The following is a 21,752-nucleotide window of genomic DNA, read 5'->3' on the forward strand; positions in this document are numbered from 1 at the left end:
TACTTTTCCATTTAGCCAATTCTATTACTTAGCATAACTTTCACGAGAGAATTTAAAGTCTGTTGTGTAATGATGGCATTAAAGTAGAATTTGCTGTAGAGCCTATTATGAGGGAGGTATTTCTAATTATTGCCTCTTTTATTCTAAATCACGGAAAAAGGACCTAACAAATGATGACCTTCTAGAATAGTGAAGGCCTGGGATTGGCAATGTTCTCTTTAATCCATTCTTTGTGTTAAGAGGAGTTTTGACTGATAATAAAGCAATGTATGAACCACTAAAGTTTTCTATCTGCATTGGGCCTTTATCTTTTATCTATTAAAGCATAAGGTTATTCATGTATAAGGCTGGCTGCAAAATCCTTCACAAATAAATATATATCTTGTAAGTGCACATAAGAGTCCTCCTTTTTTTTTTCTATTGTTCACAGAGGCATAAACATGGAAAAAATATTCAAAGATAAGAGTCTCATGATAGTAGAAGTCTTGATCCACGATCTTGGGAAAAGCTGTTCACATCAAGGATGCCATCTTCTTCTGGAGAGAAACTTTCCTGGTTAGTTTTACCTTACGGGTTCCAATGGATGTACAGTTCCAGGAGTGTGGAGGGACCCTTCTCAGTTGTAAGATTATAAACCCAAGGTCAAGGCTCCAGTTTTGCTATAGTGTGGATGGCAAGGACAGTCTTTCTCCGATGTTCTCAAAAGAGCTAATCTTCAGGTTCTAGATTGTGAAGGGATTGTCCTCAGTGAACCATAAAAAAGCTTTCTTTACCTGATGAAAGTAAATTGTAGTGTAATAACCTACTGTTATAACATCAGCCCTCTTGCATGGGAAAGCTTTTTTTTTTTTTTTTTTTTTTTTTGAGACGGAGTTTTGCTCTTGTTACCCAGGCTGGAGTGCAATGGCGCGATCTCGGCTCACCGCAACCTCCGCCTCCTGGGTTCAGGCAATTCTCCTGCCTCAGCCTCCTGAGTAGCTGGGATTACAGGCACGTGCCACCATGCCCAGCTAATTTTTTGTATTTTTAGTAGAGACAGGGTTTCACTGTGTTGATCAGGATGGTCTCGATCTCTCGACCTCGTGATCCACCTGCCTCGGCCTCCCAAAGTGCTGGGATTACAGGCTTGAGCCACCGCGCCTGGCCACATGGGAAAGCTTTTATACAACCAGAAAACATGGACTGAAAATGACAGTTGAATGAAATCTCCTTATAAATATTTATATGGCCCATCAGGTAGCCAGATGTACCTGCAGCTTTGATTGTCTTCCCAAGAATATGGAACCAAACATTGGTTATAAGCAATTTATAAGTCACCACATCAATATATTCAATTTGAATTTTTTAATCTCTTCCCTGATGAGTCATGGAATGCAGAGCCTTTAATAACTAAAACTTTAAGGACTCAAGAAGGACAAGGTGGCTGTCCTGGTTCTCTATGAGTTCATTCTTAACACTGGACTTACGTCTTCTTGAATATCAGTTGTTTCTCCAATTTGGGTGCATAGCACTGATAACTAATGGGTTATCATGGATAATTCGACTTAGACCATGGAGTTCATTCAAATTGTATATTTTAAAAATTTTAGTATTGGCTGATTTAGCATGATAACCTAGAGCTTGATTTTGAAAGGTTTGTTAAATACCAAAGATTTAAAACATTGGATATGACAAAATAGAATCGTAGGTTACCATAAGTCATTCATTTAGCCAAAATGATAACTCAAAACTTTTTTAAAAGAAAAAACATCATTCTGATAGAGAGGAGACTCAGCTTCCCAAACAAGAACCAATGAAGATAGCATGAGGCCAACTGACTCTGTCTCCTTTCTTTCCTTTCACCCTCTTTTTCTTTTGTAGTTCATTTAAAAGGTAAACAAAAATCTTTCATTATCTTTTAATATTACATAAAAATTCTTTTTAAAAGAGAAAACCCAAATTTTAGGTTTCTATTAGTGTATTTTTAATGTCAAAGCTAGTTTTTAATAATTTAAAAAATCTATTCAGTTTTAAATAAAATTTGACCAAAAAGTACGATTTTTATAGGTCTTTTAAAATCCTTTACAATTTTTTTCCTCAGAGCAGCACAATGTTCTAAGAAAATTCTGTTGTGTCTCTATTCCAATGTCCAATTTATGGGAAAAAAACTGAATAATGCCATTTTAACTTCAGCCAATTTTTTCACACATAGAATCTCTTACAATCAATTTTTTATAAATCTTCCATAACTTGTTCAAACCTTTAGCATTATTTAATTTAAAACAATCCTTTAACCTTCTAACCTAGGCAAAAATTTACATCCTCATACCTCCGTATAATTGCATAGAAAAAACACATTTCATTCTCCTTGCACACCTTGCATTTTAACCTATTTTTTCAGTAGTCTCAATTACAAATTACAATGCTAACTCTTAGCAACTTTTACTTTTGGCAAAAACCTTATTAAGAATGAGATTATGTGCTAGGTGTGGAGTCTAGCACCCAGACAGAAATGTAGATAAGGCCTGACTCTTTCCAACATCTAACTCCACATGCTCCAGGCCTTACCTAGCTGTAAATCAGGCAAGCTGTACAGTTAAGAGTCAGAGTGGCATTTTATGAAGCATTAGGCATTTAGGGGGCCTAATCACCTTTAAATTGTACGACGTTTCTGGCATAAATTCTTTTTATAAATTCTTGCATGATTTACACAGACCATGTACAACATATTTAGACTTTCTGACCTGCCCTAAACATTCTCTCTCTTTTTTTCTTTATTGTACTTTAAGTTCTAGGGTATATGTGCAGAACATGCAGGTTTGTTACATAGGTGTACATGTGCTCTGGTGGTTGGCTGCATCCGTCACTCCATCATCTACATTAGGTATTTCTCCTAATGCTATCCCTTCCCTATCCCCTCAACCCCCAACAGTCCCTGGTGTGTGATGTTCCCCTCCTTGTGTCCATGGGTTCTCATTGTTCAACTCCCACTATGAGTGAGAACATGTGGTGTTTGGTTTTCTGTCTTGTATTAGTTTGCTGAAAATGATGGTTTCCAGCATTATCTATGTCCCTGAAAAGGACATGAACTCATTCTTTTTTATGGCTGCATAGTATTCCATGGTGTATATGTGCCACATTTTCTTTATCCAGTCTATCATTGATGGGAATTTGGGCAAGTATCTGCTATTGTGAAGAGTGCCACAATAAACATACGTGTGCATGTGTCTTTACAATAGAATAATTTATAATTCTTTGGGTATTACCCAGTAATGGGATTGCTGGGTCAAATGGTATTTCTATTTCTGGGTGCTTGAGGAATCGCCACACTGTCTTCCACAATGGTTGAACTAATTTACACTCCCACCAACAGGGTAAAAGTGTTCCTATTTCTCTACATCCTCTCCAGCATCTGTTGTCTTCTGAATTTTTAATGATCACCATTCTAACTGGTGTGAGATGGTATCTCAATGTGGTTTTAATTTGCATTTCTCTAATGACCAGTGATGCTGAGCTTTTTTTCATATGTTTGCTGGCTGCATAAATGTCTCCTTTTGAGAAGTGTCTGTTCATATCCTTCACCCACTTTTTGATGGGGTTGTTTCTTTTTTCCTGTAAATTTGTTTAAGTTCTTTGTAGATTCTGGATATTAGCTCTTTGTCAGATGGATAGATTGCAAAAATTTTCTCCCATTTTGTAGGTTGCCTGTTCACTCTGATGATAGTTTCTTTTGCTGTACAGAAGCTCTTTAGTTTAATTAGATCTCATTTGTCTATTTTGGCTTTTGTTTCCATTGTTTTTGGTGTTTTAATCATGAAGTCTTTGCCCGTGCCTATGTCCTGAATGGTATTGTCTAGGTTTTCTTCTAGGGTTTTTACGGTTTTAGGTCTTATGTTTAAATATTTAATCCATCTTGAGTTAATTTTTGTATAAAGTGTAAGGAAGGGAACATCCCTCTTTTTAAACAACCAGTCATTATACTTCAGGACAAGAATTTACCATACAGCATTCTTTTTTTTAATATAAAATCTCTCTTCTTTATAACCTTCTTTGCATAGCTAGGAGGCATAGCTAATTCCATAAATCTCCAGGCCTTATGTAGAATTTAATATTTCCTGAATAATTGAACAATTTACAAAAGTCAAAGGAGTTTATGACCTTAAAGCATTTAGCTAACCTAATATCTGACCTACAAATTTAGACAAAATGCCTTTATTTTATCAATAATTTTTAAAGCTGTTTTTAGTTCCCAAAGATTACAAAAGTTACATGAACTAAAAGGCATTATAGTTGCTATTTTGCTTTCTAAATATTTAAGTGCTTATTTTTGTTTAAGCCAATTAATTAGAGCTCTTTTATATAAACATTACATACAACACATGTATAATTACACAGACAGATTACTACATTAGTTGTAAGATTTTTCATTTGCCAGTGTTTAAGTTTCTTAATTGGTTATTGGCTTTATGGTGGAGTCCTTGAAGAACCAGGAAGGAGGTCTCTGATGCCTCCTATTTTTCCCAAGGAGTCTAGGCTTTTAGAGCTTGAATATCCACTTTTAAGTTAGCTGAATTTTAACCATACTACTCTTTAATAAAGTCCTTTAAAATTTCTTATTACCTGATTTTAGCCAGGCCAAATAGCTGACATTTCTGGCTTTTGAACTTTACCAAAAGTAACCTCCCAGGTGCTCAGAGAAAGGAAAATTTAAAATAGTCTGTGGAGGAGAAGAGACTACATGAGGTCATGCAAATATTAAACCAGAAAGAATTTACTTTCTAAGCAGGGAATTGAACCTGATAGCCAGTGTGAAAGGGCAATATCTTAGCTACTGAGCTATAGCACAGGGCGTATCACAATAGCTTTAGCACGTTGTAACGTACATCTGGTTTAATGGAGTCACAGGCTTGTTATGAAATTGATGAAGAGGGCTGGGACTATCTTTTTTGTGGCTTGTCCAAATGACAAATAAAAGATTGAAATAAAAGGAGGAAATAATTGATTCTGGATTTGAAAATACTGATTGATTTGTGAAAGCATGGGTGTGTGAGTGTGTTTATAAAGAAAAGAACTTTTATCTGAAGAATATGAGTCTTTTCTAGTTATCAGGCCTAGAGAGACATTACAATGAGACAGCTGTACTTTCTCCTTGAGCTGTGTATTCATCTCTTGAAACTGCTTGCTATTGCCACATGTAGCTATACATTAACCCAATAAACCCCACACCTGACACTACAATCCATGCCCTATAGCTTAACAATGTATAGCCAAACACTAATCAATATCACTTCTGTAAACCAATAATTTCTGATAACAACTTTGTATCAGCCCACTCCTTGTCCCCTTTTTTGACTTTAAAAATCTACTTGTAACTACTGCTAATTGAAGCATATACTTAGGGTGATTTTGAGTCTGTTTTCCCAGGTTTCAATCCTCAAGCTTGACCCAGATTAATTATCTATTTATATTACATTTGCCTTAACTTCTTCCTTTTAGGTCAATGTATATGTATGTTTGTGTATGGAGCATGTTCCAAAAGTCTTTAAACAGTTGAAACTTCACTAACATCAGAAAAATAAGTGCTATAAATTCACCCCCAAGGTCTTTTGAAGTTTTAATTATACACATTTATTTTATACTTGTTTTAGTTTTGTAGATGTTAAATAATGAATTATTAGTGAAACCATGCTCTAGAGAGTTAAATAAACAAATGACTAACAAATATCATCTGTTTACAGAATAGCAGATTTTTAAAAAAAACAACTTGCTAAAATGCCAAAACTGCCTCTTCTTGTGAAATTAAAAAACTGGCTAAAATGGATTAAAATTAATAAGACTAACTGGAGTTTGCACAGAAAAGAAGGTTGCTGAAGTCATAGACCAAATTTCTACCACATTTCAAACCAACTCCCCACAAATGTGCACATGCAATCCATGAGGTAGCACTAAAAACAACTGTGCATGCCTGAGGACTTTACTGACCTCCTCTTTTCTTCCACCGATCACCTACTAATCCAAGAGGCCACTCCCTAAACCTTTTCTAACAAAATGACTGCATGAAAGCCAGCACATGGGACAGATTTGAGCTGGGCACCTGTCTCGTTGCGGTTAATTTACCATAAAAATCTGCTTTTCTCAAAAACCCAAATTGGGCAGTGAGCTCCTTTTCTTTGATAATATTAGTTTTAATCATTTGAGTCAGTCCCTCTGATTGGAAATAGTTAAGGCTGACTTTAAAGTAAAAAATTTACTGTTTGACACTCACAAAACAAAGTAAGTATAAAGGCACGTTAAGTTTCATATCTGGGTTAATGTAAGGCAAAAACATTCTGTAGATAAGAGGGATTGGAGGACATTTGTGATCCTGAGAGTGCCAATGCCTGGGTACAACAAAAATTCCAGGCAGTATTTCAGGTTTTCAAGGCTGTGGTGTTGGTGGGGTTGAAGTTAAGAGCTCCAAACAGCAAAGCAGGACTTGGGTAATACCTGGTTTACTGTTGGAGCAAACAGAAAATTCCACTTGGGTAAATATATGACATGAAGAAAGGACAGAGTTGGGAAATGGAGTGGGAGGGCAGGGCAGAGGGACCTGGAGGGCACAGGAGGGGTGGGGTCGGCTGGGCTGGTGGGGTCAGGGCTGTGGACACACCCTCCTCTTATTGCCCCCTCCACCCTTAAAAACCCTTTGTGACTTCCATGATGCTCTATGATGCAGGCCTGGGCTTATAGTTAAGCCTGGGCAAATTCAGGGCTCAGTTTCTTCAGGCAGCCATGCTATTCAGATCATGGAGAATATCCTCTGTTTTCTGAACAGTTATACTGAGTCAGGGCTCAGCCCTGGCTTGGCGCATTGCTTGGATATTGACCCCAACTTCATCTGCTTGAGTGGGTTGGGGTTGTTTATGCTTTACTTGTTCTACATGCTATTGACCCTGTATTTGTCACCCCCTGGGAAAAATGATGACATCCAAATGGTAAGAAACCATGGGTGAACACCCAAGGGAGATTCCCTGTTGTTGTTTCCCAATCCTACTCCCACATTTCTAATAAGTTTGGTTGGTACAGAGAGATGGTCTTAGATGGGAAGTCTGAAGAGAGGATAGAATTTCACTCTTTGGAAGAGGCTGGGTAGACTTAGGGCTTCAGGAGAACTAAGGTTTCCATCTGAATCTCTTAGACCACCTATCTGGCTGTGGTGGAGAGCTCCAGATAAAATTCCAAACACAGTAATTCTGTGGTCCCTGATTGGACTATATAGAGTGTGTGGTCTCTCTGAAGAAGAACAATTTCTGCTGAAATTTGATCATGAGTCACATTCCCCTGTCACCCTGATTCAACCAAGCCTTCCTTCATATTGGGTTGACCTGGGGAGCAATGCTGAGAGTCTCTGAGCAGACGCTGGAGCCAGAGCTCTGTCTCTGGGACACTTTTCCTATGAGGGAGCACAGATGTGACTGTTGGCCTGTGAGTCTGTGCCCTCCTTGAGGACTGCTAACTGGGCATATCAAGTGTGGCTTTCTCTGACAAAATTCCCTTTGAATTTTTCAGAGAAGGAAAAATTAGAACTATTTGATTACCTTTAATGATTGTTAACAGGAACATATTAGCATTAATTAGGGAGTCATATTATTCTTGTGTAATCAGTGAGTGAGTGAATGAAGGAGCTTCATAGAGAGTGAGATAAATGAGTCCCAGCCTCTCATTGTCTTTCTTTTGTTCTCAGCATCAGGGCAGAGCCAGGAGGAGAAAGAAAGGTGGGACATTCAAAGGTAAGGTCAGCCTGCTGTATCTGAGCTTCAAGGGTGACCCTTCCTGTTTCTGTCAGGAGGACTCAGGCTCATGATTTCTTAGAAAGTCAGTTACTAGATACCGTCTCAGAAAACAGAGCACTCAGCAGAGAGGTTTACAGAAAAGCGATCAGACCTGAGACATTGCTCATAGGCCCTGCTCTGCCCATTCATAGGCATGGTAGAGTGATAGTCCTGGACACTGGGTGTTGCCTAATAGGTGGGCAAGTTAGATATTGAGGAATGACTACCGGCTGGCTTGGAGTCAGAGCTTCTGCCTCATATCTTAGCATACGTACTTTGACATCCTCGATGCTCGGATTCCCCTTGTAGGTAACCACTGACATCTGTGTTTCTGGTGGTGGTTTGGAGCATCACATGGGGTAATGTATGTGAAGGAATTTTATAAATGATGCCACATACACATGTGAACTTGTTACTATATCAATGACTATTTGCCCTTTCCCAATGATACTTGGGGCTATCAGAGTTGAATATCATAAGTATCTTCCACAGAGCAACTTCTGTGAGATCCCTGTGCCTCTACCTTCATTAAATATAACATACTGTTATGGTTTCCCAGACCAGATAACCTTCCAGAAAGAAGCAGAAGAGGAAAGGAAGCTGGTTTCTTTTCTGAAAAGGTGATTAATTGTTCCCTTCTGTCCTATTCCCACCCCAGCCCCCCCCCCCCTTTTTTTTTTTAGCAAATTCTGTTCACCTCAGGGATTTCTTGGAGCCTGTTGTAGTTGTGGGAGTGGGTAGCCATAGGAACGTGTATGTGAATGAATGTGTTGAGAGGCCCTAGAGTGCATGTTGAGGTCATAGGCAGGGGGCAATGTGAAGCGGGTAGCGGGCACCAGTGTTCTGACCCCTGCCAGGCTAACAGACCCTCCTTTCCTTGTTCTGGTCCTGGCTGCAGCTTCAGACCTCCTGCTTCCTGCAGTCCCCTGGGCCAGCATCATGATACCACCCGCTTTCGTCGACTGTTATGCCCAGACCCCCTCTGTGTGGTATGTAACAGAACAACTGCTGAGGTCCAGCGACTGCTGTGTTGGGAGTCCTTGAAAGATGCTGCTCCCTCTGTGTCCTCTTTGGCTTCTGCAGCTTCTGTGACTGAGTCATCGTTTACTCTGGCTTCTGTTCCCTCAACAACCCCTCCAGAACACCTAATATTGTCCCCTTGTCCTGACTCTTCTCCCCCACCCGCCTTAATTCTCTCACCTGAACTGATCACCCCTTTGGCTGACTTATTTTCACCCTCACCACTGAGGGACCCTCTGCCACCAAAGCCTGTTTCTCCTCTGGATTCCAAGTTCCCTATAGACCATTCCCCACCCCAACGGCTTCCCTTTCCCCTTCTCCCACCACATCACATTCAGAGAGCAGAGCCCAATCTCCAACCTGAGGCCAGTTTGTCTCTGAACACCATCTTTTCATTTAACTATGCCCTATCCCAAGGTATGAACCCCTTACAAAATATTTCCCAGGAAATGAATCCCACTGATTCATGTGCTTGTCATCACGAACCACCAACCTCATCATCTTTACCACCACAAGACTGTACTGTGACTCAGTCTAAAGCAAGTCTCACCATATTCATGCCTTTTTCAGAGACGTTATCTCTATTTGGTTCTGGTGGGTCATCCACCTATTTCCCAACAATTGAAGACATTGACTATTCATGGCCTGCATCTGCAGAATTCTCCTGGTGGCAGCCTCATGCCAAGGACTCTTTTTCTTCCAATTTTGTACCATCTGATTTCATGCAAGAGCTCCTTAGCCTTCATTATTCTGAGGCCTCTTTAGGGAGGTACACTGTGGTCAACCTCATAGTGCCTGTTAGGCTCTCATTTGTCAGCCATGACATTGTGGCACTCCTGGAGAGACAAGTCAAAAAAAGGGGCGATTTCCTGATGTGTAAAGAAAATGGAAAGAAACCAGGAACTTCCCCAAAACATCTTAGGCCAAACTACCAACTAAATTCTTCAGGGAAAATGTTAGCCTCAATTGCTGATAAGCATGGCTTGGCAGCCTCTCTTCCTTTTAGGGCCAGTAATAGGAAAGTAGAGCGGCTGCACATCCATCAGCAGCCTCCATATTCTAAGTGCTCTGAGGATCATTTAGAGCAAAAATATGTTCAGTTCTTCTGGGGTCTCCCATCTCTGCACAGCGAGTCTCTGAATTCTAATGTTCTTCTCCAATGTGGCTGTTCCTCCATGTTTGTATTCTTCAATGAAATTGCGAGTATGTCTACATTCCAGGAACCCCCAGTCCTTCCTCATCTCCAACCTTTGTCCTTGCCTATTACGCAGCCTCTACCCTTGTCTCAAACCCTGCCCCAAGGTCAGTCCCTGTCTCAACATCCATCTCCACTCACAGTCCAACTACCTAGTCCTCTATTCCAGATTGGGATCTGTGGAGTGTGTTTTCATAAATCTCAGAATGAGGCACAGTCTCTTACGCCATCTGAAATTAACCATCTGGAGTGGAATGTGTTGCAGAAATTACTGGAAAGTGTGTGGGGTTTACCCTCTGTGGTTCAAAAATCCCAGGAAGACTTTTGTTCTCCAGCTCCCAGTCTTGGATTGGTCAAATCCTTTAAGGCTTGTTGTCCCATCTCCATCATTCCTGGAGATTTTCCACTCAGTGCTGAGTTTAGGAAGAAACTAGAGCACCACATTCAAAAGAGGCTTATCCAGCACAGATGGGGTCTGCCCCGCAGAATCCATGAGTCTCTGTCACTGCTACGTCCTCAGAGCCCAATTTCAGAAATATCTGAGTCAGAAAACAGTGAGGGACCCTTACATAAGTCTTTGGTTGAGGGTCAGAGCCACAATGATCTCAAGAATTTTAAATCAAGGAAACCTAGAAGCTTCCACAAGAGAAGTTCAAATATGCTTTCCTTGGAGAATGTGGGGAAGTTTCAGGGATACAGCCAGGAGAATGGCCCAAAAGATCATCTGTTGCATGAACCAGAAACATCTTCAGAAAAGGATCTGAGTTCTAACTCTGAGAGCAACCTAGAAGGTCATATGATGCATCTGCCAGGGAATGATTTAGGGGTGAGCCTAGGTCAGAAACAACTTGCAAATGCCCTGACAGTACATTTGAGCAAGAAATTTGAGGAAATCAGTAAGGGTCAAGTGCCTTGGAGTGTGCGTAGTTCATGGCATTCAGTCAAGCAGACAATATCTCTTCCTGAGAAATCCCACAGCCAAGCAAACCATCAAAATTTGGCAGCATTGGTGGGTGAGGACTACTGCATTGATACTTCCCAGGAGATGTCCTTCCTTGGTTCTAACAAACAAAAGATGTTGGAAGCCCATATTAAATCTTTCCATATGAGGATGCTGTGGGGTCTTCCCAGCAAGGTCCTTGAATCCATAGAAATCTGTAAATTGCAAGAGGACCTTTCCAGTTCCTTTTCCCATCTTTACTTCCCCTCCTTAGCCACCTTCATTCCTCAGGAAGATTCCAAAGATGGGTTCTCCAAGTCTCTTAGACAAAGCACTCTTCAAGAAGAAAAGTTGGGAACAACAAGCTCCATCCCCATTTTGGATCATCCTGACCCTGTTTCTGATATTGAACACAACCTTACAGAGATGGATTCCAAAGATGGTGCCTCCAATCCCCTTAGAGGAAGCACTACAGATTTTCAAGGAAAAAAGATAGAAACAACAAGTTTATCCTACATCCTGGATCATCCACATCCGGTCATCTCACCTGTTGACAAAGAACGGCAGGAGACCCTGAGAAGAGACTTATTTGATACTGATAATCAGCTTATAGAAACTGTCCAGAAACCTGACAATGGCAGACAGACTTTTCTGCCCCCAACACATGGCATCATAGAGGAAGTCAGTCAGAAACAGAATGTAGTAGCCAGTAGGAGCAGCCCAGAGCTGCCCATAATGCAAACTGGGGCTGGTGGTGAGTCAATGGATGAAAAAGAGAGTTGCAGCAATAATGTAGAAAGAATTCAGAGCAGTAGAAAGACCTATCCTGTCACCAGTGGGCCTAAGGAAATGTTCAAGGAAGATGAGCTCAGTTTTCTTCAATCACAAACTAGGAACAACTCGACAACCAGCAAGTCAGGAAGTTCCTCAGTGATAAAGGGGAAAATAAGCACTCTTGAAACTGAAAATTTCTCACCAAAAATATCAGTTCCCCAAGATCCTAAATCATCATCCCTTAAACATCAGATGTTTAGTGAGTTAAAGTTGGCCCAGGGGGAGCATAGCCAAGCTCAAACTCATTTCACTGACATGCCCCTTGCTTTAGATAACTTGACTTCCAAGGGCTTACTGACTCATGTCCAGGGCATCTCCAGTGGGAACATGGCAACTTCCCAGGTGCTGAATGTCCACATGGAGGACAGAAGGATCCATGTGGAACAGCAGCAAGAGCCCACGGTCCCTAAGCATGTCTTACAGAATTGCCAAGTTAAGAATTTCCCACCAGCTACAAAGAGAGTGAGATCCAAAGGAGGAGAGCTTGGTGGAGGGGATGCAGGGTTGGGAACACCCCAACCCAGGAGAAAGAGCCATCCTCTTCAAAAGAAGACATCAGGGGAGGTGCTTAGGAGAAAATCTTCCCCAACCTTGACAACACAGCCTCCTCCTGAAAACCTTTTCAGAAAATGGATGAAGACCTTTTTTCAGAGGTTTAAGAAACCCAGCATAATATGTGAGGAACAGGAACATTCCCAGGAAAAGGGTAGCTCCCTGTCATCATTTGTGCAGGACAGAGGTCCAGCTAAGATTAGAGCTGCCTTTACTGGGACTACTGAAGCTCAGAAAGTTAAGAGAGACATTGGAAAGTTCCCAGAGGAGAAGCTGGAGCATAGGGATGGGATAGATATCACCTGTCCCCAAGAGCCCCTTTCCTCCCCCGTGGAGCTTACAAAAGCTCAGCACAAGCCAGTACTGCAGGCCAGAGCACAGCGTGTCCAGGGCTATCCCTGCAGCTACATGGCTGCCTCCTGCAAAGTGACATGTAGCAAATCTTGCAGCCAACAAGCTATCTTAGTTGGCCAGAATCATCCGACAAGGATTAGACAGATCATAGACAAGAACAGACAGCCTCAGAAAGTTGAGGCATTTAAGGGCAAGATATTGTGTCAAAGGCATCCCCAATCCATGCTCCACAGGAAGGCTGTGCCCCAACCAAATCCCACTTGCCAGTGTCAGGTTGACCCAGTGCCTCCAGCCGTCCCGACTACTGCTAAAAGCGCTGTGCTTAGTGATGTGCCTTTAGTAATTACACAGACAATGCTTCTAAAGCATTTCCAGGGAGGAAAATTTCCCCCGACAAAATAATTCACTCCTAGTTGAGAATATTGATTCTCCCCAATAAATGTTCTAATAAGACTGATGTCTTTTCTGTGTATTGTGTTGTGGAGTATAGGTTTTGGGTAACCCAAGCTTGTGCTTAGGGAAAGGTAGGAGTTAGTTCAGTTCTTACTGACTCCTTTGACTTCTAAAAGGTGACCAATCTCCTGGAGCTCTTGTGGAGGAATGAGTATCATGTGTCTCCAAAAGCCCCTTCCGTCCCTGATGAAGTCTGAGGAGTTAGGCTCTTTTCTACCTCTTTGCTTGAGACTTACTAATATGGGATGGCAGCTTGTACCTTCTTCCCCATTCACTGCTTCATATTCTTTAGAGCAGTGAATAAGACAGGCCTTCTGTATGCAAAGAGAGGGTCAAGGACAGGTATATTTTTCAGAAATAGTGGTTTAATCACTATTTTAAAATGTTGTCAGTGACCAGAGGATCATGTAAGTTGGTGAAAGTGTTGGGCGTACTGCTGGTTGGGGTAGGGTGTCAGGAACACCGTGGATGCTGCTTAAGATTATGACAAGCAGGACGTGCTCATGATTTGGGGAAATGTATTTTGACCTCAACATTAAGGTTTTTCCACTAAAAAGTCACTTTGGGCAACTAGTTCCACTCCCTGGGTATTTCCTGGATTGATGACATTTTTAATGAGCAAAAAGATCACCTAGCTGTTTGTGGCAGCAACGTTGACCAGGCAACCACCTACCTTATAGCATAAAATAAAGGCGAGAGTAAGGAAAAGATGTCTTAGAATGAATGAGAAAGTAAGAAAAAAGTGAAGATAGGAAAAGATGACCCTGCTGGTGAAAAAAGGTTTGTGCCCCATTATGTCCATATTATGACCCTTTCACAATCTGGATCTAGGCACCACCCCCTTGAGGTTTACCAGGGCACCGCAGAGCTTACAGATGCCATTTCGGCAGAAGTGTACATGGGGCTGTTCTTTAAGTACTACAACAGTAACTACAGGACTGTTGTCAAGCATGGCATCTCTCTCTTTAGGGAAGGTGATCTTTGTGCCTTCTCTCCAGCCATGTTGATGGCAACATACAAGATCTTCCCTTAGTGTGTATGGTTCACCTGTTAGGATAGAGGTGTCACCTATGCTCTTCACGAGCTTAGGGGAATATAATGGATATTGTCTAGAACACCCGCAACTCATGATCCAGAGGTGAGTCCTGGACTACTGAACTATGCATCAGGGTTACAGATATTTGGGGGTTCACTATGGACCTTTACAGAATGCTCCCTATGGCCAAGGTTAGTACATAAGCACCCTTAAAACATTAGGGGTTTGAAGAGACAGCAACTCCACTTATACAGACTGGGATTAAAAAATGAGATGAGTTTTCTAGAGGGCACTTGAGGTAGGTTTCCTAGAAAAATTTGTGAATCCTTGGTGTCAAAACGAAACAAAACAGCAAAGATGTCCACTACAGCTCCCTCACTCAACCATCCTTCTCTTTTTCTGTCCATGCTTATGCACTGAATCTGCCATGTCTGAAGCTTAGGATTGCAGAAATAGTTCAAGTACCATGAAGGCCTTAAGAAGGGAAAAATTGGGATGAAGCCCAGGGTAAAGAACTGAGCAGGTGAAGAATCAATGGAGGACCCAAACATCCATGTGGATAGACTTGCCAATAACCTGGCCTCTTAATTCCTCTGTCATTCCAACTTCGGGTTCTTAAACTCCATTCCGGTTCAGTTACTGCCAAACCCAGAAGCTATCATCAGAAACATCTAAGTTATCATCAGAAACACCCATGTTTTGTGGAGGTAGAGTCTTGCTCAATTGCCCTGGCTGGTGTGCAGTGGTATATTCTTGGCTCACTGCAACCGACTACTGGGTTTAAGCGATTCTCCTGCCCCAGCCTCCTGAATAGCTGAGATTAAAGACACATGCCAAGTGCCTGGATTTTTTTTTTTAATAGAGACAAAGTTTTACTGTGTAGGCCAGGCTGGTCTAGAACTCCTGACCTCAAGTGATCCACCTGCCTTGGCCTCCCAAAGTGCTAGAATTATAGGCATGAGCCACCATGCCCGGCCTCATCAAAACCACCTCTACATCTGTAATAATACAGCCTGACATTCTACCCTTTGACCTCATCCTCCTACCCTTCCAGCTTAGGGTCTCAATTTGTCAAATTTTCACACTGGGTCATTAATTTTTCTACTGATCTATCTACTATGTTTTTGTCTTAATTTTCTCCCTCTTCAATGTAGACTTCATGGTCTATCCTATAACCAATATTTTAAAAGCTCTACTTGAAATATGCCTCATCCAATTCCCTTTAATCTTTTCTGTCTGACAAAATCCTATCTCTCTGCCTTTTCCAGAAATGTCTTCCTATAAATGACCAATCACTATTGGATTAAATCTCACAATCAAGCCTACTGACACCATGATAAATGCACGGTCAGCCTTAGCACTACCTGGGAATAATTCACTCATTCATCCAAAAAATACTTATCCTGTGCTTACTAACAGAAAGCAATACAAATGGAGCTTTGGTCATTTTTCCTTAGTCCACTTTCTCACTCCTGCTATTCAAATGTATTTCAAACCTTCTGTACTTTTCTCAAGTTTAGGCCATCTCCACTTGCTCAGCAGATGCGCTGACCTCACCATGTACAGAGAAACTAGAATTCATTGGATGGAAATGTGCCATGAAAAATTCTTCCAAAAACTGTATCAATCCCTCATTTGTTTCCTTCCTAGGTTTCTTTTTTTTCTTTTTTTTTTTTTTGAGACAGACTCTCGCTCTGTTGCCCAGGCTAGAGTGCGGAGGTGTGATCTCGGCTCACTGCAATCTCCACCTCCTGGATTCAAGCAATTCTCTTAACTCAGGCTCCTGAGTAGCTGGGATTATAGGCATGTGTCACCAAACCTGGCTAAATTTTGTATTTTTAGTAGAGATGTGGTTTCGCCATGTTGGCCAGGCTGGTCTTGAACTCCTGACCTCAGGTGATCTGCCTGACTCAGCCTCTCAGAGTGTTGGGATTACAGGTGTGAACCACCACACTAGGCCACCTTCCAAGGTTTCTATCTTCAGAAAAATTATACTTCCTGAAATGTCTTTATTGTGTGGTAAAGTCTAGTCTTGATGGACTGATCTATTCTTCTCTTGTAATAGGTAAAGAAGTACATGCTTTAAATGGATGAATTTTGTGTTATGTATACTATATTTCAGTAAAACTTAAAGGATTTAAGAAGAATAAGTGCTTGAGGATAACAAGAATATGAGAGCATACACCAAAAAGAGTTAACACATTTTTGGAAGATGAAAACCTGGTGTAGGAGAGATAACTGATTTAGCAAAGTAGACAAAGCACCAGCTATCCTTATTGCTGCTTCCTCCTCTTCATGAGGCACTGAACATGTTTTATTTCTTAAATCCTTTCATTGAAAAGGTGATTAAACATATGCAAGAGCAGCCAGAATGATATAACTCCCCATGTACCCACCACCTAACTTTCACAATTATCATTTGGTACAGATTCATCCCATCTTTTACACTATGATTAAAGTGAAAACGTCCATTTAAACATTTTGCTATCCATCTCTTAGAAGATGTACCATGTGCCATATGTCAATGCTGTCACATTCCTTTGATACTTATCACGTGAGAAACACACTTATGTACAACAGATGTACACAGCATTGATGACAAACACATTGAGCTTTACTGGCTTTGGCAGTGAATTCTCCTTCGACTTTAAGTCAACCTCAAGGAGTCATTTGAATTCCTACCCTGAGTCCACACAAGAAGCAATCACACAGAGGTAAATTCAGTGCCCAACATTTCAGTCCCTTAATCACAAAGTAACTATAACATGAAAAAATATATAACAGTAGAAAACTACATATTGCTAAAAACTTGAGATTGCCACATAAATATTTTCAAATATTTAAAAGAAATTTTTTTTCTATCACATATTTAAAATGAGTTTTCGTGTTTCTGCTTAAATAAGTAGATCAAATATAGTTGTCTATCTCCCCTCCTTCCCCAAATCCCATTTAGAATAAAGGATTACATTAAAAGATATGCAACATCATTAGTCATCAGAGAAATGCAAATAAAAATCACTATGAGATACTACTTCACAACTACTAGGATGGCTGGAATAAAAAAGATGAGTGTTTGAGATAATTGGGAGAAATTGGAAGCCTAATACATTGAGAGTGGGAATGTAAAATGATGCAACTGCTTTGGAAAACAGGCAGCTACTCAAAATGTTGGCATATAACCTAGCAAATCCATTCTTAAGTATATACCAAGAGAAATGAAAACATGTGCCTGCAAAGAAACTTGTACACAAAGGTTCATAGCAGCATTACTCACAGAGCCAAAAGGTGGAAACAACTAAAATGTCCATCAACTGTTGAATATATAAACACAATGTGGTATGTCCATACAACAGAATATTATCCAGCCATAAAAAGGAGTAAAGCATTAACACATGGTACAACATATATAAACCTTGAAAATTTTATGCTAAGTGAAAGAAGCCAGTCACAAATGATTTCATTCTGACGTCCAGAAAAGAGACATTTACAGAGAGAGAAAGTAGACTTAGAACTAGGTGAATGAGGTACAAGAAGTGTAATAGCTAGAGGATATACGGTTTCTTTTTGAAGTCATATAAATGTTTTTAAAATGACTGGTGGTGGATGTACAACTCAGTGAATATAAAAATCACTAATTATACACTTCAAATAGGTGACTTACACAGTATGTCAGTTGTATTTCAATAAAACTGTTTTAAAAACTGAAGGATTTAAAAAATAAATGTGTCTGGGTGCAGTGGCTCACGCCTGTAATCCCAGCACTTTGGGAGGCCGAGACAGGTGGATTACCTGAGGTCAGGAGTTTGAGACAAATCTGACCAACATGGTGAAAGCCCGTCTCAAAATAAATAAATAAATAAATAAATAAATAAATACTTGATGTGACGAGGACAGGAGAGGATACAACATAAGGGATCAGTCCATTTTTAGAAGCTGGAAACCTGGTAGGGGACATGTAATTGACTTAGTGCCTGAAAACCAATTCACATCATATATCAGTCCATTCTCACACTGCTATAAAGAACTACCCGAAACTGGGTAATTTATAAAGAAAAGAGGTTTAATTGGCTCATACTTCCACAAGTTGTTTAGGAGGCATGTCTGGGGAGGCCTCAGGAAACTTACAATCATGTCAGAAGTCAAGGAGGAAGCAAGCACATCTTCACATGGCACAAAAGAAAGAAAGCTAAGAGGAAGTACTATACACTTTCAGACAACCAGATCTTGTGAGAACTCACTATCACAAGAACAGCAAGGGGAAAACCTGCCCCCATGATCTAATCACCTCCCACTGGGTCTCTCCCCCAACACTGGAGATTACAATTTAACATGAAACTGGGGAGGGGACACAGAGCCAAACCACATCACACCACAAAACTACAGAATACAAATGACATGGTGGAACCAAACAAGAAATTAGGAGTTACATGCTGTAAACACGGTTCATGAAAATTCTGGTTCTTTTTTGTTTTACATTGTGTATTAGTCTATTCTCATACTGCTGATAAAGATATACATGAGACTTGATAATTTATAAAGAAAAAGAAGTTTAATGGACTCACAGTTCCACATGGCTGGGGAGGCCTCATGATCATGGCAAAAGCTGAAAGGCACATCTTGACTGGAAATGGACAAGAGAGAATGACAGCTAAGTAAAAGGGGAAATCCCTTATAAAGCAGTCAGATATTGTGAGACTTATTAATACCATGAGAACAGTATGGGAAAACTGCCTGCATGATTCAGTGATCTCCCACCAGGTCCCTTTCACAACACATAGGAAATATGAGAGCTACAATTCAATATGAGATTTGGGTGGGGACACAGCCAAACCATATTATTCCTCTCCTGGCCCCTCCTAAATCTAATGTACTCACATTTCAAAACTATCATTCCTTCCTAACAGTCCCCCAAAAGTCTTAACCTACTTCAGCATTAACTCAAATGTCTACACTTTGATGACTCGTCTGAGACAAAGCAAGTACCTTCAACTTACAAACCTGTAAAATCAAAAGGAAGTTTGTTACTTCCTAGATACAATGGGGATACAGTCATTGCCTATATACAGCCATTTCAAATGGGAGAAATTGGCCAAAGCAAAGGGGCTTCAGGTCCCCTGCAAGTCTAAAATCTAGCAAGGCAGTCAAATCTTCAAAATTATCTCCTTTCATTCCATGTCTCATATCCAGGTCACACTGATGCAAGAGGTGAGTTCCCGTGGTCTTGGCATTTCTCTTCCACATTTCCCTAGCAGAAGTTCTCCATGAAGGCTCTGCCCCTGCAGCAAGCTTGCGGACAACACATAGTTGGGTCTTATTTTTTAATCCACTCTGACAGTTTGTCTTTTAATTGGTGAATTTAGGCCATTTACATTCAAATTTTTAAATATATCTGGATTAATAGCTACCATTTCTGCAACTGTTTACTATTCATAGTACCAGTTCTTTTCTTTTTTTCCTCCCACTTTTTTTTTTTAGCCAGTCTTAGTTCACTTTCAAATAACACTATACTGCTTCACAATGTAGTAGCACAGGTACCTTATAAAAAATGTTTCCAACTCTTTCTTCCTGTCACTTAAACAATTATTGTCATTCATTTTACTCATCCATAATACTATAATTACCAAAATGTTGTTTTTGATGTTGCTTTTATTATGTCAATTAAGAATAAGAAAAATAAAAGTTTTATTTACCTTCATTTATTCCTTTGTTGGTATCCTTCCTTTTTAAAAAGATAGATAGATAGATAGATAGATAGATAGATAGATAGATAGAGAGATTGATCTGAGTGATCATTTTCCTTCTAGGGCAGATTTGATGGTAATTAATTCCTCGTGGTTTTTAATTTTTTTAATTTTTTTTTTGGCCAGGGAGTTTTAATTTCTTCTTCACCTTTGGAGAATAATTTTGCTGGATACAGAATTTTGGTGATAGGGGATGGGGTGAAGGGGGTGGGTTTCTAGCAACACTTTAATTTTACTCTATTCTTTTACCTTGCATTGTTTATCATGAGAAATCCATAATTCTTATTCTTGTTTCTCTAGAGGTAAGGGTGGTTTTTTTTTCCCCCCTCTGGAATCTTTTAAGAGTTTTTTCACTGTGTTTTCTGCAGTTTGAATATGATATGCCCTGTAGATTTATTTATTTATTTATTTATTTTAGATGGAGTCTCACTCTGTAGCTCAGGCTGGAGTGCAGTGGCACAATCTTGGCTCACTGCAACCTTCGCCTCCTGGGTTCAAGCTGTTCTCCTGCCTCAGCCTCCCAAGTAGCTGGGATTATAGGCACATACCACCACACCTGGCTTATTTTTGTATTTTTAGTAGAGATGGCGTTTCACCATTTTGGCCAGGCTGATCTTGAACTTCTGATTTCAGGTGATCTGCCTGCCTCAGCCTCCCAAAGTGCTAGGTCTACAGGCGTTAAGTCACGGCACCCATACCCAGCAGGAGATTTTTAAGGTATTTATCCTGCTTGGTGTTATCTGAGCTTCTACGATCTAAGATTAGTCTGTCATCTATTTTGGAAAATCCTGTCATTATTACTTTAAATATTTCTTCTCCTTCATCCTCTCTTCTCCTTCTGGTATTCCAATGATATGTATATTTTGAAACTATCTCACAATTTTTGGGTAATTTGGGTTTTAAAATGTATTTATTTCTCTCTTTGAATTCAGTTTGGGAAGTATCTATTGACATATATTCAAACTCACTCATTCTTTCCTTGGCCAAATATAGTCTCCTGATGACCCATCAAAGGCATTCATCATGTCTATTGTGTTTTATTTCTAACTACCTAGTAAAGGGCGTGAGCACTGTCTCTGAGACAAAATGTAAGTGGGTAAGTCACTCAAGGAATGAATTACTAAGTGAATCAAGGAGGAACTTAGACAAGAATCAAGTGAAAAACATTCTTAGATTACATTTGAACAGGAAGTTTTGTCAGGTCACTTCGGCTAGGATTCCTATCAGAGTTTGTCATTCATGGCAGAGACTTCAGAACATTTTTCTATGTCCAATGTGTCCAGGGAGATAGAGGAGCTCTGTGCTCTTCAACAACAATCTAACGATATCTTGACAACAAGTGAGTTGGGAAGCTCCTCAATGATGAACACCAATACAAGTAAACAAGAAACTACTCTGACCACCAAATACTCCCCATTAAGAATATGGATTGCTGAAGATCCTAAATCATCAGATGTTAAAGGACAGCTTGCTAGTGAAAGTTTAGATTGGAGAGTTGGGAGCATAGTCAGGCTCAAGGCTGTCCCAGAGACATGTTTACCTCTGATAGCTTGACTTCTGATTCCACACTGGCTTATTCCCAGAGTGTCTCCAGTGAGGACAGGGCAGCTTCCCAGGTACTGCATATCCACCCAAACGATGGAGGGATCAGCATGCAGCAGTTGCAACAACCCAAGTCATAAGTATGTCTTATGGAAGTGCCAGGATAAGAATTTCCCATCAGACAAGAAGGGACCCAGAGCAAGAGTCTTTTGGGACCCAAAGCAAGAGAATGTAGAAGCGAGGACTTGGGATTAGGGATATCCAAAGCCACAAGGAAGAGCCATCTTCCTGAGGA

The 21,752-nt window shown here is 40.4% G+C and overlaps 1 protein-coding gene across 1 annotated transcript; it reads left to right on the forward strand.

Annotated features, from left to right (window-relative positions):
* Positions 1 to 6,764: 6,764 nt before the first annotated feature.
* On the forward strand, positions 6,765 to 13,087 carry LOC101052627 (spermatogenesis-associated protein 31D1-like). The gene is made up of 4 exons (XM_003940002.3): positions 6,765 to 6,953; positions 7,703 to 7,747; positions 8,340 to 8,410; positions 8,689 to 13,087. Exons 1-4 carry the CDS (start codon positions 6,765 to 6,767, stop codon positions 13,085 to 13,087), a joined length of 4,704 nt encoding a protein of 1,567 aa, XP_003940051.3.
* Positions 13,088 to 21,752: the final 8,665 nt, after the last annotated feature.

Source organism: Saimiri boliviensis, chromosome 2 (genome assembly GCF_048565385.1).
Source record: "Saimiri boliviensis isolate mSaiBol1 chromosome 2, mSaiBol1.pri, whole genome shotgun sequence".
Taxonomy (NCBI): Eukaryota; Metazoa; Chordata; class Mammalia; order Primates; family Cebidae; genus Saimiri; species Saimiri boliviensis.

Coding starts and splice junctions, on each gene's coding strand:
- LOC101052627 (XM_003940002.3), top strand. CDS start 6,765: ATGGAGAATATCCTCTGTTTTCTGAACAGTTATACTGAGTCAGGGCTC. Junction 6,954..7,702: donor AAAATGATGACATCCAAATG/GTAAGAAACCAT, acceptor TTTTGTTCTCAG/CATCAGGGCAGAGCCAGGAG. Junction 8,411..8,688: donor CTGGTTTCTTTTCTGAAAAG/GTGATTAATTGT, acceptor TCCTGGCTGCAG/CTTCAGACCTCCTGCTTCCT.